The following is a 16319-nucleotide window of genomic DNA, read 5'->3' on the forward strand; positions in this document are numbered from 1 at the left end:
CCCCTGAATTTATCGCAGTCGAAACCTTCAGAATAGAACAAAAACAAACAAATAAAGAAAAAACACTTTTTATAACTTGCAGTCCCTTCGACGATTGGCGTTAGTACTGTGAGCAAAACTAAATCTTTCACAGTTGCGCATAATCACGTTGCAACGATGAAAAATGAATCATAATTTGTACAAGCAAGGACTTTTTTGTTTTTCTAACGCATAGAAACCCTGCCGAGATGACCCGTGGTGAGCCATCGTGAGTCACCCGAATTCAACTATTGCGGAAGGACACTGCGCGGTAGTGATTGTATTGGACACAGAATATTGTTCGGATAGGACTTGTGTGGAGTCAGACTGCAATCGTGTTGCATGTACAAGGTTGAAGACCAGCAAATCAGCTGGCATAGCCAAAAGTAATACCTAAACTTAAAAAAATCAGGAAAAATACAAGTTTCTCAACAGTTCTAGAATTACATCAAACCAAAGCATATTTCCACTTATTTCTATTTTTTTCCTTTGTTTACTGGGTTAACCAATGACTTTTGGAGATATTTCCATTATTTATTTGTATAGATATTTCCTAAGATGATTGTAAACTCTAAAAGTAGTCGTAAAGCCCGTCGCCATTTTGAAAACAAATGCCTACACTCCATTGCAAAATAGAGCCATTTGGACGGTTCTGTTTTTTCCATATTTCTCAGAAATATAAGATTGCCGTCTAGATATAGTAGTTTCCATCCTCCATTTTCACTAACCCTTCAGTTCATGAACCATAAAAAGACCTAATAGCGGAGAATTTGAGGGCATTCATTTTGTGATGAATTTATTTTGCAGGCAATTTAAGGCCTATTTCCAGGTTGGCCTGCAACCACGTCAAAGGAATTTCAGTGAGAGCGAGTACCGCAAGGTTTAGACACCTCTATAACTCCATGCAGTGGATATGTATCTAATGTTTTCTTGGACAAAGAATCCCTGCCCAATAAGGTAGAGATCTGTCATTGATTTTACCATTATATAAGAGATTATACTTGATGCCAAACCGAGGACAAATCGTGAGAACATGCACCCCTTAGACATAATATGCTGAATGAACGTGATATTCTTGTTGCGTTAGCATGAGTTTTTTCCTTTATGATTGAATCTCTCGCAGTTATAAATACGCAATGGTTTACATTATAACACAACTGCAAATTTGGAAATATTTTTTTAGCCAGTTGTTAGATGCAGAAGTATTCTTTGCCTGGCGTGGCCTATATAGCTACCACGGTTCCTGTCAGCGTGGCGATCTTTTCATGACCCGGCCAGCGCAGCGAGCAACTATTGCCGTATACGCGATAGGTCGCCTCCGGCTTCGCAAGCGGCCCCCGCGCCGGTTCTGGCCCAGCGCGTGGAGTGCCATCCACTGACAATATGGCGTACAGCCTCTGTTGATCACTTCCCTTCTTCCCCCTCCTAGCATGGCCCGGGGTGGACTCCGGGCGACAGTGCTTACAACCACCCCCCGACCACAATGGGAGTCTTGATCGCTTCTAAAAGGGTGGGCGTGTGAGCGGCGGTCTTTCGTGTACTTAATACTTCATTTTCTTGTTCAAAGTCTGGGTCTCAATCAACGAGGGATGATGCTGATGACATGAGTGGAATCTTATTATTAGGTCAGCTGTCAATTTCACTGGCACGGACCCGGAACCTATCAGCGTTTCTTGGGCCGAAGGCATTTTTGCCGTTCATCCAAAACTCGTTTTGCCGCCAAAAATGCCAATATGGCGAAAGATATAATATCAAGGGATCTAGAATCCTTTGAGGGATCGAATGGTCGACACTGCTGTTTATCAAGTAATCTTCCAGGTCAATAAATGTACTTTTTATATGAAAAAAAGAAACGAACCTGAAAAATTCACGATGCTTTTATTTCAAAGTTGACTGTAAGCATGTATTTCATTGTAGAAAATAAACTGTTCAGTCAGAACTCAGAACTAGACTGGCACCAAGTTGTCGTCTTGGACAGTGAAGTCCTTCATCAGTCTATATTCGCTGCTCATGGGGATTGAGTGGAGTTTCTTCCCCCTTTTAGAGTTTGGGAAATGATATCAGTACTCTGAAGTTCGACATCCATCTTTCCCCTCTGAATTGACATTGAATATTATAATCCTGCATCAAAATTCATTGGCATGCAGCGGTCCTATTATACTCAGCTTGAATAGCTTACAAACAAAAGGTCTTTTGGTGACTGAAACGAACCAACACTCGATTGTTGAATGTCTAAATGACGTATCCCCAAGGCCATGTTCGCACCGTATCGGATTGACCCCCACCGCCCCATGTTTACCAAGATTATGTCCTGGTGACAAACGTTATACGGTTGGCGAATTAGTGCGCAAAATTACATTGACCCACAAAACGTCTACGGTCGTATTATCGTCCATTTCCCCCCACATTTTGCTCAGTTTGCGAGTGAGAGTAGCGTGTACAGCAACAAACGAGTCATATCTGAATTGTCGTCTGCATTTGTGGCTAACTCGTGTGCTGACAGGTCGTTTGACTTTCATTTGCGAACCGCCCATAGACCACATGCCCTCTGCTTACAAGAAAACAAAGAGCTAAATTTGACGAAAATTTCACCAAACATTGAAAACTCAACCAGGCATCAGAAATGAGTAATATGAAAGGGCTGCATACCACCGTGATCAGAACATAGACAAAAATATAATATATAATTAGTACTTAGAGTTATGTAATTGCTAGTAACGAGCCTCTTAAGATGTCATATCTCGTTTTGCGATGTCAACAAGACATTATAATTATGATTCGTTGCAATGTTGTTTCCCTACTCATTCTGTGTTTTGTTCTCTCTCTTTGCCAGTTCATTCACGGGTCTCCCATTACTACTTCCCTTCAAGGCGGATCGCTTTACCTCATCACCTTTGCAATCCCAATGCTATTTGACATTTCCCTTTTTAGTCTGGGGACGGTTATGTCTGTGATTGTACATGTGTGTGTGTGTGTGTGGAAGAAAGTGATCTGGGTAAACAAATCTTTGGGCCGTGCCTTTGTCGTTGGAGACTCTTCTTGTACACGTTCAGTCCCCGTTCGTCCTGCCTTGGCCGCTAGGCACGTGCCCTAATGACGTTATAACGAAGCCAGCACCGACACCAGGGGAGAACCAGATTTGCCCTGAGCTCACAAATTGGTCTTTACCATTGGTCAATATTGACACAAACTGATAATTACAGCTAATAAATTTCGATTTACACACGCGCGTTTGTGTGTGGCATGCCTGGGCAGCATTCTCTTCTCCTGCTCCTTCTCTGAAGCATTATGCGGTGTCACGGACCGCCGACACACATGGTCGTGTTTTGATTCACCCCGTCCACCGCATCTCGCTTCGTCATGCATTCGTCATACCGTGCAAGTGCAGGTATTGGAGTCCCGCGCAGATGGAAAGAAAGGGGAACCAAGTTTTTTTTCTATACATCCCCAAATGTGGATGGCAACCCAGGCGGGCGTGTAAAATGTCCCTGGGTGTCGGGTAGCCGTGTAGCTTTTTAGTCTTGAAGTTGCCTGGAGCGACATCGCACTCAACCGACTTACCACTTTAGCCGTCGCTGGTGAGCTCCCCTCCCCCCTTGTGACTGTGAGGCCCCGCCTGACCGGGCTGTCATATCTCGGAATACCAATTATAGCATGTATAAAATGTCCAAGTGAGACAAGAACAAATAAGCCCGGCATGATAAATTATTCCTCAAACACGTCCGTGTTTATTTCTGTTGCCTGTTGGTGCTACAGTTTGCTTTGGCCCAGCCTGGGCTGGGAGTGTAAATACATCAGAGCCAGGCTGCCAACCCGTCCTTAGCGTAGCTTCAGCGGTGACATGTGGAGTCCCTGTCTCGCTGATCCTCCCCTCCCATAAGACTGACCGGACAACATTAATCACCCCCGCGTGTGGCGAAAGGGTGACACTTTAGGAAACAGAAGTTATGTTATTGATTTTCAAGGGATCAGTTGCTTCCTGCGAGTAAAAAAATGCAAACGAGAGAGCCCAGGTCATTCACTGACAAGACTTGACCGAGACCCGTTGGAGACGAGTGTAACTTCTCCTGACCCAATTTCTAACGAGTGCTGGCTGTTCACACGATATCTGGTCCTCTGAAAATCTGCCTTTGGAAGAGCCAGACTGTCGTGTTTATATATATCTGTCAGACAGATTTCGTCTTTGAGAATGTTAAGTGTGGCTATTAGAGAGATCGTTATTTTTTCTTTGTGGTGAATGGAAAGGAAGAAATGACTCGTTGAGCAAATACGTCAAAATCTGAACATTTTCCGGCGGAAAAAATAAAAAGTTCCATTGTACGTCTCTTTCGTCGGGGGCTTTCTAAGGCAGTCAATATTCTGGTTGAATGAAACGGGGCCTTGGACCAAACACGCAGACAATTCGATCTGTTTACACGCTTGCCCATCTCCAGCCGTATACACAACTAAACATACGACCTTGGCAGCAATCTTCAACCGACTCCTGCACACATGTTGGAACGCTGAACTGTTTAGTCGGCGAAATAGTTTCATGGAAATAAAATGGGCCGCAAGGACCCCCCTCCCCCAAATCTGTATGATACTTGTATCACACAAACGCTCGAGATAGACGCCTACATACTCACCATTTCCTTCCTCGCATGATCAGGCGGGAAAATTTTACCCTGGTTCGGTCTGTAAAGAATTTAGTTCGGAACAAAAGAAAACTGGAGAAACCCGGCATAGGGTCTTTTCGAAACGAGTGGATTAGGCTTCGTCTTTGGCTTCGCTGGTGCCAGTCAGATCCTCTGCATGCAGTTTCGAATGCCGCCTCAAAATTACTGGAACCGGCGAAGCCGAAGACTAAGCCTAATCCACTCGTCTCGAAAAGGCTCATAGACTCATTCTTCTGGAAATGCATTCTTCAGACGGCACCAGCTGTGGCGAATTTCATGGAGAAACAGCCACGTCCGAATTTCGCGTCTAGAGCTATGTCTTTGTCGTTGTCGGTTTACTGACAAGAGACACAGCCGTAGCTCCGGAAGCCCGTTTTGTTCAGACACGGCCTATTAGGCACAGAATTTTTCTCTGCGCAGATATGAAAAAAAGGAGAAAGACAGCTTATGCGATGCCAACCAACGGTGTCACGTGATGATGCGATGCATATTCTTTTGGTGTCTTTTCCCAACAGTTGTTTTGTTGTTTACACAAAGCAAAATAATCGTCGGCCTATCTTCCTCTCAGTAGCTCCAAGACACCGGTTCCAAGTCGAGAACGTGTGGTTTTGATTTGTTTTGTTTCTCATTTGTCAGTCATCGCCATTATCTGTTGTTTAACGTTCACATGAACACATTTCCTCTGTAAATTGACCTCCGTCAGACATGATTTACACTGTTATAGTGTTTGGATCCAAAAACGTTTGACTCAAGTAAAATGGAATGAAGGCGCTTGCAGGAGCACAAACGTTACTTTACATGGCTAGTTGGGACTTGTCTTTGTTTTCATGAGGTTCAGAAAACTGAAAGAAAATACTCGTTTTGCTCGAAGTGTGAACACTCTTTCAAGTTGGATGTTTACTGATGGTACTGCTGACCGTTCCTGTTCATTTTACAACGAATAAGCCAGCCACAAATTGCCTCTAAATTTGTTTTTGAGAGAGGAACCTTGTGTGGCCCAGAATAAGCCAAAACAAGGTTCACACAACCTACAATGTGGACCTGTTATTTTCCCTCTGTTCTACATACATGGATAATGATGACAAGGTCGGTACAAAGTTTCCATCCCGCACTGTCGCCCCGCCGCGGGTGAACGGACGTTACATGTCCGCAGAGCAGAATTCTGTCAACGCGATGGACCAGAAGCGACGAGGCTCAACCGCAGCGTTGGGTCCAGAGTAAAGGGGCGGCATCAAACCAAGACAGTGTAGCATTTCCCGAACAAATAAATACAGCCAGTCTAAGAAAAATGAAAAAAAAAGAGAGAGAGAGAAAGAAAACACAAGACATGAACCCTTTAGTCTACAATCAATGAGCAAACATGAAAGATGGAAAAACTGACTGACATGAACGTCATAACGTAACAAGATTTGTACGTGAGGGGTGCTTATGGTGGGGGGACAAACGCGAAAAAGTCAACTTCACATATTTCTAACACTTTTGATACCAATGAGCGTGGAAAGGCTTCCGTGCTGCCCTGTATACCGTACATTTAGAAGTCTCATACGCGACATTTAATATGTACACGTATTAAGAACTAACACAGAACACTGGTTAAAAAGATACTCCTCGCGTGCAGCTAAGAAGATTAGTTTCTTTAACATTTGTAAAGATACAGTGTTTTGAGAATGTGCACTTTCACGCACTGACATGTACATGTAGTTTGACTTACAAGCCTGGTGCAATCACTGAGCTTTATCGCTCAAATTGTGTGGAACATTCATTTTAAGCGGCTTTTATATCAATTGTATTTTGAATTCTGCAAGCAACGGCGGGACGTCCGCCTCGGCGACACGGACACCTCGCCGATACACTCGGCCGCGTATCCTACACCGCGCCCGTCGGCCATAAATTCTAGTTCGTCACCTCGGACGGCCCTTCCGTCACAGCTGTGTGGATTTTGACAACGATTTGCAAATAAACACGCCGGTAAACCATGCAAAAAGGTTTTGCCGCCCTTTTGGAACTCGGTGGATGTGTTGTTTTCGTTGGGAGTGTGTGCCATCGAGTGATGAGGGTTCAACTTCGGCGCGTTCGCCGAGCAGGACGCGGCAAACTCTTCTGAGCAACTGTCCCCAACACTTCACGTGCATGTAACGTTGCTGTACACTTCGGTGATTCTTGTGTATAGTAAATTCAAATCGTCACATTCAATCGTTGTGGTTTTTCCACAATTTTTGGTGATGCTCTGAAGCAGATTTGTGCACTGCTTTGTCAAACGTTTAAAAAGGAAGCTCTCCATACCTGTCTGTTGTACTCTTTCCTGATAGTTTCTTAAAATCTGAATAAACCAGTCAGGTAATTAATTTTCGTGTTGGAATTGATGACATAAACGTTCCATGTCTGTTCAGCTTCAACTCAGGGGGTCATATTAAGAGTCATATTAAATTGATTTCAGAATGAATGTTGTTTATGAAATTGAAATTACGGTATCTTTGTCATCGGAAGAATTTTATAAAAACCTACTGATACGATCGTCACAGAGCCATTTCTGTGAGCAGTCTTAGAGAGCCGGCGGCTTTTTTTTTCGGCAACACATTATGCCTTGTACGTATTATGTGCATCTAGCGATCCCAACCCAACCCCAACCAGCGATTTACAAATACACAATAGTTCTGTGACAGACACGAAAATACTTGGAAGCAAAGCCATCCACGTACAAGTATGTTTTAGTGCGTGTGCGATAGTAAGTTGGAATCTTTGAATTACTTGCTACATATGGTTGACCTGCATGGGGGGGAGATCTCGTATTTCAGGGGAGATAAAGCGAAGGTCCGAGAGATGGTCTTTGATTATATTGGTCTCATCTCGCGTCAGTTGGCGAATGGTTGCTTGAGGACGGAGGAAGTAACGGTGACCCAGTGAGGAGGGCCCTCGGAGCCCATTTCTTGAGGGGAGGGATAGGTACGCCCCACGAAACAACCCTTCCCCCACAAACGACTGAGGTTGCTGGTAGAATGTTCACGTTTCTAAATTTTCGCATTTCAATCGTTTTTTATTTAATTTATGCTCCAAAATACTGAAGTCTCTTTGCAAAGAGGACATTTCATACATTTTTAACTTGCAAAGAAGAAAGGGGGAAAGAATACTTGTACTTGTAGACGTAAAAGTTCTTTTATGTGAAAAGGGGAAAAAAATTATGGCAGATCCGTGAATCTGTCAGATTTACTGAAATGTTACGCCTGTATCATGTCAGAACGACAGAGAACTGTTGCAGAATGACGTCCCATCTTCCAGTCCTACCTGTCTCTGGATGAACAATTTTGGTACTATACATGTTGTTCGAAATAAAGAGGATTACTTTTATGCCACACAGTTTTCATTTTTTTTAAAATCAAACCAGGACCATTTCCGACGGGACTCTACGCAACATCGGCCGCAGAGAACACCGCCCTGGCGCACGCTCACTCAGTCTCTCTGGCGGACTTCACCCGACAGAACATGCCTGGGAGCTGCGGCCTCAAAGACGCCATGTCAACCACGCCAAGCAACCTCCATCAGCAACACCAACGACCAGATGGCAAGAGAATGGTAGGTACTTGCTACCATTCATGCCCTGTATTTTTTCTGTCCCTTTGCTTACCAGGGCTGAAAACATTTGTTATAAGATGAATATTTTTTCTCCAAGTACATGCAACTTTTTTTCCAAAATAACTAATTTAACACTTGGAACCCTTAACTCTTGTAGTTCAACCGCAGTGAAAAAGGACCCATCTGTAAAGCTCACGATGACGCTATCACTTTGAACTTTGACTTTGTCCATTGCCTCTCAACGGTGGTGGTGATGTGCTACGGAGGATGGGGGTGGGTCTGCAAAGGCCAGCGCAAATGAGGTCCTTTATGATGGATTGAAACATGGAATTAAGTCCCACCATGTATTGAACTATCCTGATGTGTCGAGCTTCATCTTAAAAACGTTTTGATTTCACTCGTCCACTCGGGGTAATAAGTTTCATATAAAGTCAGGATAGTACAACGTATATTATTTCTTGTTCTTAGGGCCAGGTCTAGGTCCTTTCCGATTGCAAATATGTAGACAAAATGTCGATAACAGATGCAGTCATATCTCTGAAAGCCTGTTTGGATACAGCGTACTACGGTACCGCCCTCGCTTGTATCCACCATTTGTCTGTGTCACAGCATTATTCACCTCGGGGGAAAAATGAACTATTTAGAATCACCGAAATAGCATAACTATGTGTTTACATACCGCGAGAAATGGGTTTATGGACCGATCTTTGCGATCAATCAAACCTGCGCCATTCAAAGAAAGAAATATAAAAACTATCCGAATTTTATTTGCTTGGGGAAAAATGTAATTTGGAGAATCGCGCTCTAGTGTAAGCAAACTTCCCATCAGTTATATGCACTATCATTATCAGCGGGCATAGGGTTATTCCCAAAGGGTTAAAGCGCACACGTGTCACTGCTAGACTAACACCTGATTCTGACAACATGTAGAGTCAGTGAACGAGAAGATCAAACTCCCTGCCTTGGTCGTGTATACATTATGAATTTTGCTTTCCGACAAAAAATTAACCCACGATGTGACAGCGGGGGGGGGGGGAGGAAGTCCCTACAATGTTACCTCTTTCCTCTCGATGAAATAGCATTCCGTCACCACGGACGGCATCTACGTTGGGCTCGTGACGGGTCACGCTTCGTCTATCATCAATTGGTTTAAGCGGGAATGGTTGTTTACGTTTCAGAAATATCCAGGAAAAAATGCTTGTGTTTTGAGGAATGATTAACAAACTCAAAACACATTAAACGCAACTAGGTCTGTCATTCCGGGTGAAATTGTCAATGCTGTGTTGGCTGCATGATCTCCAAATCGAAACTTTCCATTTCCCCTTAGATGACAGACAAAAATGTCGTTTAATGTGCACGTGTCCCGACAATAAAAGTCGTTACACTTTATTCACATTCTAGTCACTAAATATTTCCATTGAGCTTTGCACTGCATCATTCCACTGTGTATTCCACTACAAAATCTCACAGTTTGGATTGTTCACATTGCACATTATCAGCGATACACAATTTAAGGTAAAACATTTCGATTCAAGTATTAAATTTGTTGGCTGGCCATGTCAGATCACGCTTCTACTTAGGGTCGCTGATGTTTCTAGCTTTTCGAGTTAAGCCACGAAATCTGATTTCATTTTGATACAGCACGAATGAATTTGGGAGCGAGATTAAATAATTCTTCTTGACGTAACTGCTAAAATGCGATATTGTGTAGAAAATACCTGCAGGACTATTATACAAAAGAATGCAATGCTCCCTACTGCGGAATGATGAACATCCGTGCTTGGTAATTCAGATTAACTAAACAAATAGATATTATAGATGATAACAGCATACAGACATAACATACAGGGCACAAAAACAGAACACGTATAATTTGAAAGAGTCAGAAGCATGTAGGACAACCAAAATAGTGAGATCCATCCTCTATTTGGAAGCTTGAAGACTTTCCCCCTATGGTTACGTTCTGTTTGTCTCACTTCCCGCCAGTCTCTGTCGGACAGCACAGCGCCCTCTGTCAGCAACTTCATGGTGGCCTCGCCGCCATCTCTGACGGCATACCCGCACCACGCGGCATCTGCCTACGTGCCGGCCTACGGCACGGCCGCCATGCCCAGCAGTCTGTCGCACCCGATGTGGCCGCCCAATGGCGCCATGAACTGCCCTGGAGATGCCGCCACGGCGTTGGAGAGCAGCAACGTGCTACGGCCGTCCCCGCTAGCTTACAAGTCGGTCCTATCGGGTACATCTTGCAATTCCAGTACTGGTAGGTATGCGTGCATTCTGTGGAATGTTTACTAAAGTGTAGAGAGCCGAGAGATTAGAATAAGGAATGATGGCTTAGGGTGGGTGGACACAGCGAAAGGCGGACAAAAACTGTGGAACTTGGGATTTTGGAACGGGCAGAGTACACCATCTCGCAACTCCTATTCACATTGGCTAAACTTGTGAGTTAAGAAACATCAGAAAGGCTTTTACGAGTGATTTCTGTTGGTTTCCGTTCATTACAACAAAGAAAGTAGAAAGGAAGAGATTTAAAGAACATAACCCTTTGTGCGCTGGTTGAAGCCCCCCATGAAAGGTTGAGGCAGTGTGACAGGAACAGACAGTCACTGTGTGTATAGCTAACAGTAAGCAACCAATACGACGGACTTGCGTTTTGCATTTAGTGATCGCGGACCTAGATACTTGCTTTTACTGTCACAAAAGCACAGTTCGCGCAGTAGGGGGATGTTTGTTGATTTCTGACTAATACAGGAACGTTGCTTTCTCTACTGTTCCCCAGAGCATTCTCTTCATGAACAGAAAACTACATGGTCGGTAGATCCAAAACTCGAAGTTCGCTGATGCACAGCTCGGTAGGGGTAATTTTAGAATGGGTAGCCTCTTTTATTAAAACCAAATAAGCGGGGAAGTTTGCTGCACAGTAAAGAACAATTATGAGATGTACATTATACAAAGCCTGAATAGCAGCCTTTGTCTGTAAAAATCCACATATCAACAAACAATTTTTCTTATTCCAAAAATGGAACCGTCTGTGTTCTCTTTTCATTTTCAAATCTCACGTGTGCAGGACCGGCGGCATCCCAGACAGAAAGAGTTACAGAGAGAGCGTCAATAAAGACCTAACAGAAAACATGTTTGTTTTAATAATCCGTCAACACTGTTGCAAGCAACGCCTGGCATGATCCAGCGTGTGTAGAAGTTGTTTTGTTGCTTGTCAGCTAGATTGAGTTGAACCAAACAGGCTGGGTAGCCCTCGCTGATGCCCTCAATACTTTTAATCCACCTCCACCAGCTTGACGTGCGTAAAACTTGATCCCGCGTAAATTATAAGGACGCTCGCTCGCTTGGGTAACTAGAGACCGGCCGCTTGATGAATCTGACGGACCCATCACTCGTCGCAGACGCCGCTGTCTCGCTCAGGACCCCGCGAAAAGCCCTTATATAGAACCCAACACCTTACTGTGACAAAGAGAGGGCGTCCCAACGGTAAGGCAACGACCGACTCCGCGGCAGTAACACATCTTTTTGCAATCACCTGTGTGATGTGTGCCGTGGACCGGAATGATACCAAAGGTCGACCTCGCCGGAATTTTTTTAAGGGTTGCAAGTGAAAGCGGGGGTAAGGATCTACAGGACGAGATGGTGGTTATCGACCTCCCTATATCGGGCGTGTTGGGTCGAGGGTCGAGGGTTGCACGAGGTTGATGTCATTTTTTGCAGATGACACGTAAACTTGGGTCATCAAACCGAGCGTCGAGTGGGTCTTACTTGGAGCTCAGCGACGTCGAATTCGCGAAGCGCGCGCGGTCTCATGGACGATTGTGACAACTTTAACCGGAGCTTGTTATACTGCGCACCTGGGATCCAACAACGGTACCCGGAACTGATGAGGGATGAATGATAGCGGACATAATTGATATGGGCCCCTTCCTGTCTCTTTACGAGAAATATGGCCCACCCCGCTGACCCCCATCCATTTCACGATTGTGCAGCAAAATAAATGTTTACAAAGAGCAATTGCAGGTTACAGATGTCGGCGAGTTCAGATGGCGCTCAGCGCACGTCAATAACCGTGCGGTCGTCCCCTTAAGGGCTATCATCAGCAAAACGACACTGGTCATAGTAGAGGAAGGTTTGATTAAATTCATAAATAGATAACTCTAATGTTACTTTCCCTCGTTTTTCCCCTTTAATGTCCTCACATGCAGCGTCTGATACCGTAAAGCATCCAAGCTCACCAGTAGGTGCAATGAGAATTGTACAAACGTGAACTGTTGAGGGCAGCATTTCCCTTCTCCGTCGGCTGCTCCACGCAACACCTGCAGTGCCCCGTCGATGGGATGTAAGGCGTTCAACTGTCTTCAGTCAAGTTGTCAGTCAGAAAGCCTGAGTTTACTGCACGAGTCCGGGTGATCAGTGTTTTTCAAATAAACTCCATAGTTTGAGACTTCCCGTTTTCAAGCCGATCGGTTTGCGATGTTACTTGGAATCAAGTTGCAGAGATTGCTGTAGCCTATTTGCTGCTAATCCGTTAGTTGGTGATCCAGGGACCTTTGGAATGTTGTATATTTTGAAAGGAGTTGTATTTTTATTCTTGCCATCGTATGGAAAGTGAAAAACCCAACTTTATGTACAGGTTGAGAGACTGCATGCTAAGTAACTCAAAATTCCTGGACAGACAGACTGGTACCCCGTGTTCGAAGCCATTCAGAACGGTCATCAGAACTTAGAATGACAATGTCGATGCTGGAGAATATTCTTTGCTAACAGTCGGTCTCGTACATAACCCACGGGCGATTATACATTGAAACAAAAAGCGGTTAAGAAGTAAGATTTTCCGGGGGGTAACACATCACACGAAGAGCTGAACGGTCAAGGTAAATGCAAGGGACTTTCTATAGTTTCAGTAGGCCTCAATTTGATACTGCGAACGAGTTGCTTCAACGGAGAGAATGTGTCAAAGTATTTTCTTGAATACACCGCTGTGACAAGAAGACGTTTATAACTGGCATATTGTGACGAGCAGGCCATTAAGACTGGACCTGTGTTTGCTGCTCTCTCAAGTTCTTCGCATGCAAGTAGAAACAACTTGTACGAAGTAGTGTACTGTATTCAAATAGACCGGACAAATTTCACTTCATGTCTGCGTCCGTCATAAATATGGTTACAGACTTTTAATAAAATAATCGATGAAGCCTGCTTTGTGAATCACTGGAGATTTGTTGTAAGTCGGTATGAATTAAGCGCTATTTTTAATACTTTCATTTGTCGGCAATTTTTGTGATTGTTTAAGAAATGGTTGTTAAACGGTGTTCAGGGAGTTGTGTAAAGACAGTGTCATTTTGCACGGTCCTAGTTTTAATTGTGTAAAAGTTGTTTCGTAAAAAAAAAGAAATGCAAATTGTAGTTAAACTGAAGGAAATGTGGAATTCCTTGATGTCGACTAAAAGAAAAACCATTACAAGAGTTGCCCACTTTTAGTTTCCATGATCTTCGGTCCCCTAGAAAGGGAGACCATGTATCCACCCCACCCTACCCTTTTTGGTCAATAGAAGCCTGGCCCTGGTTCATGGAAAAAGTCTCTCGCTACTTCTGAGTCCCAATAGTAAAACAGCGTCGGTATAAAATTAGATTCAGCAGCACGTTTCCTAGTATAAAATATTTTCTACATGATTGAAAAGTAAAACTACGGCGGGGAAACGTTGTCTTCCCGCGTTTCAGGTTCATTTCAGTCAGTATTTGATCCATTGTCTGCATGTTATCGCCGAAATAGATTGCAGCGCTCCCTATTTTAAAAACCAGGAATTGACAGCACCGAATTGTGTGTGAAAACGCTGTGGTTTTTTTCACTGCCTAGATGAAAAATCGGGGATATGAGTAGCTTATAAAATATTTCGATATAGGCAAATTTCGGACCTGTACTTGCATGCCATATATACGCCTCACACTCAGAATTTTACTGCAGGGAATTAAGGTGTGCAAATAGCAGTGTTGGATGGGAAGACAAACGTGTAAATAAATTAACATAAATGAATCTGTGGGATATTTATGTTGTTGGGCCTTCTTTTGGGCGAATCGGTGTTTATAAAAATTGTACTGGCCTCGTTTGTGACGTCATAGCGGGAGTCTGCCAAAAGTTTTGAGTACATGACAATAAATTTGTCATTTGGAAAGAAAATCGAGTAAAGCAATGCGAAAATAGAGAAAGAAAATGTCCTCGACGATGATTGTCACAGGGGTCATCTTGCTTTAATTTGCTGCAAGATGACAGTTGTTTTCATGGCTCCCTGATTAAAGGAAAGGTCATGTATGATTGCTGATTGTGTGGCTTGTCGTGGTACATTCATGAAAGCAAATCCACAATATTGTAATAATTATGTTTAAAATGGGCTCTGCTTGTGAATAACAGACTGAATGTCCTCGTGGATCTAGTTCCTTTGAAGTATTGGATGTTTTGATCAAATGTACATTTTGATGTTTTTAAGTGAAACGAAAAATCCCCAAAGTGAGTTAGTTTTTGTTCTATTTAACACAGATAGGCCTATTGGTTACAATTTGCAAAGTTATAAATGTCTTCATGGACACCTTTTCTCGCAAAAGGGACAAAAATACAACAAAAGCATGTTGTCCCCCATAATTAAACGAAATACTTAACTAAAACCCTTATTATATGGAATATTTGTCAAAGGGTATAGTCATGGAGTGTTAATAAATTTTGTTATTTTATATTAATTTGCGAACACAGTTTTCAAATGGGAAATATGATTTACATCCTCCACGCCATTTCTATAAATTAGAAGGGCCTTTCTTTGAATGAGCCTCCACAAAAACGAAACACATCTGAAAGTATTATTGTGCACAGTGTATCTCTAGAGCGCCCTCAGTGTTGAAGAATGTGTCATTCGTTAAAATGAGAACGGTTATCCATTTAATCCCGAGGAACGTAGGCCGTTTTCCATTCCTCAACTTCGTCTCCGTCTCAGGCTTTGTTCCCAAAATCAATCCCGATTGTGGCCTAAAGCGCTTAAATTACTTTGGATTACTGTAATTTTTTGCTTTATTGCGTCTTCTTTGATGTTCTGTGGCACTATTACAATGATAACTGCGCTTACAGCTTCAAAGTCAGCTATTAAAAAAAAGGAAGCCTACGACGGAGACGAAATTGAGTATTAGAAAACGGCCCTAGTCGCCGTGTTTTCCGTACAGCGCCCTCTGCTGACACGAATGAGACAGCCAGGTAAACCCAGTCACGACTTTTGTTCGGCTCAGGCTTCGCCTCTGGATCACCAATATTATGAACATATTTCAACGGTAACGACTAATTGTAATAAATACTACACAACTCCAGTCCTAATTAGACAGTGGGAAGTTCTGTACCAATGAATAAAGCCAGAAGGTGTCAAGTATAAGGGACTAAACTCATGGAACAGCCGTAGTGAAAAATGTAGCATGAAGCAGCCGAAGAAATAATTGCCGACATTTAGAAGACCCCAGTGGATGACGCCCCAACCTTGGAAAGTAAAGTTCTTGTTAACAACATGTTTAGATCTTAACGTTATTGCAAAAATAAATGTTGCAGCCAATGTGAAATCATAAGCTGTTTTAGGCAATAGTTTTGTATATTAGAACAGTGCGTTCAGTTACCTTCCCCATGTTTACTCGTTCAAGTGCAACTGCGTCGGATTCGACACTCATTATGTGACTTCTCATTATTACTTGGGCCAAGATATCCACCCACCAAACCAGTTACTTAAGGAACTATCACACAATACCATGCACACCGTGGTGGTCATGGCTGTACGTAAGTTGCAGGAGTTAACTCTACACCGTTGTAAATAGTTCAGAGAAGTATTTGGATGTAGCTGTAATTGAGATGACTCAAAGGTCAGTGAAAAAGAGACAAGAATTGCGCGTTTGGATGTCTGCTGCGTTCTCAGTGCCACTCGGAATCAGTGAGCAAATTTTATTGATGTATAGGACCTTCTGACTGGCCGAGGATTTTCGGATAACTCGAGATCAGTCGTTTGTAATCACATACTGCGCATGTCCATATACATATGCTTGTGGAGACAG

General features: G+C 43.3%; 1 protein-coding gene across 2 annotated transcripts in view; it reads left to right on the top strand.

The window, feature by feature from the left end:
* LOC110977670 (uncharacterized) overlaps positions 1-14986 on the top strand; it is a 47839-nt gene extending 32853 nt beyond the window's left edge. The window contains exons 3-5 of one of the 2 annotated variants that reach the window (XM_022231970.2): positions 8056-8243; positions 10230-10510; positions 12455-14986. In XM_022231970.2, the coding sequence (XP_022087662.2) occupies positions 8056-8243; positions 10230-10510; positions 12455-12461 (476 nt within the window). In that variant the 3' untranslated portion in view covers positions 12462-14986. The remainder of the gene's footprint in view (positions 1-8055; positions 8244-10229; positions 10511-12454) is intronic. The other variant, XM_022231969.2, reaches the window with a different exon arrangement.
* Positions 14987-16319: the final 1333 nt, after the last annotated feature.

The sequence above is a fragment of the Acanthaster planci genome, linkage group LG01 (assembly GCF_054643075.1).
Source record: "Acanthaster planci isolate LZ-2023a linkage group LG01, COTS_SCS, whole genome shotgun sequence".
Lineage (NCBI taxonomy): Eukaryota > Metazoa > Echinodermata > Asteroidea > Valvatida > Acanthasteridae > Acanthaster > Acanthaster planci.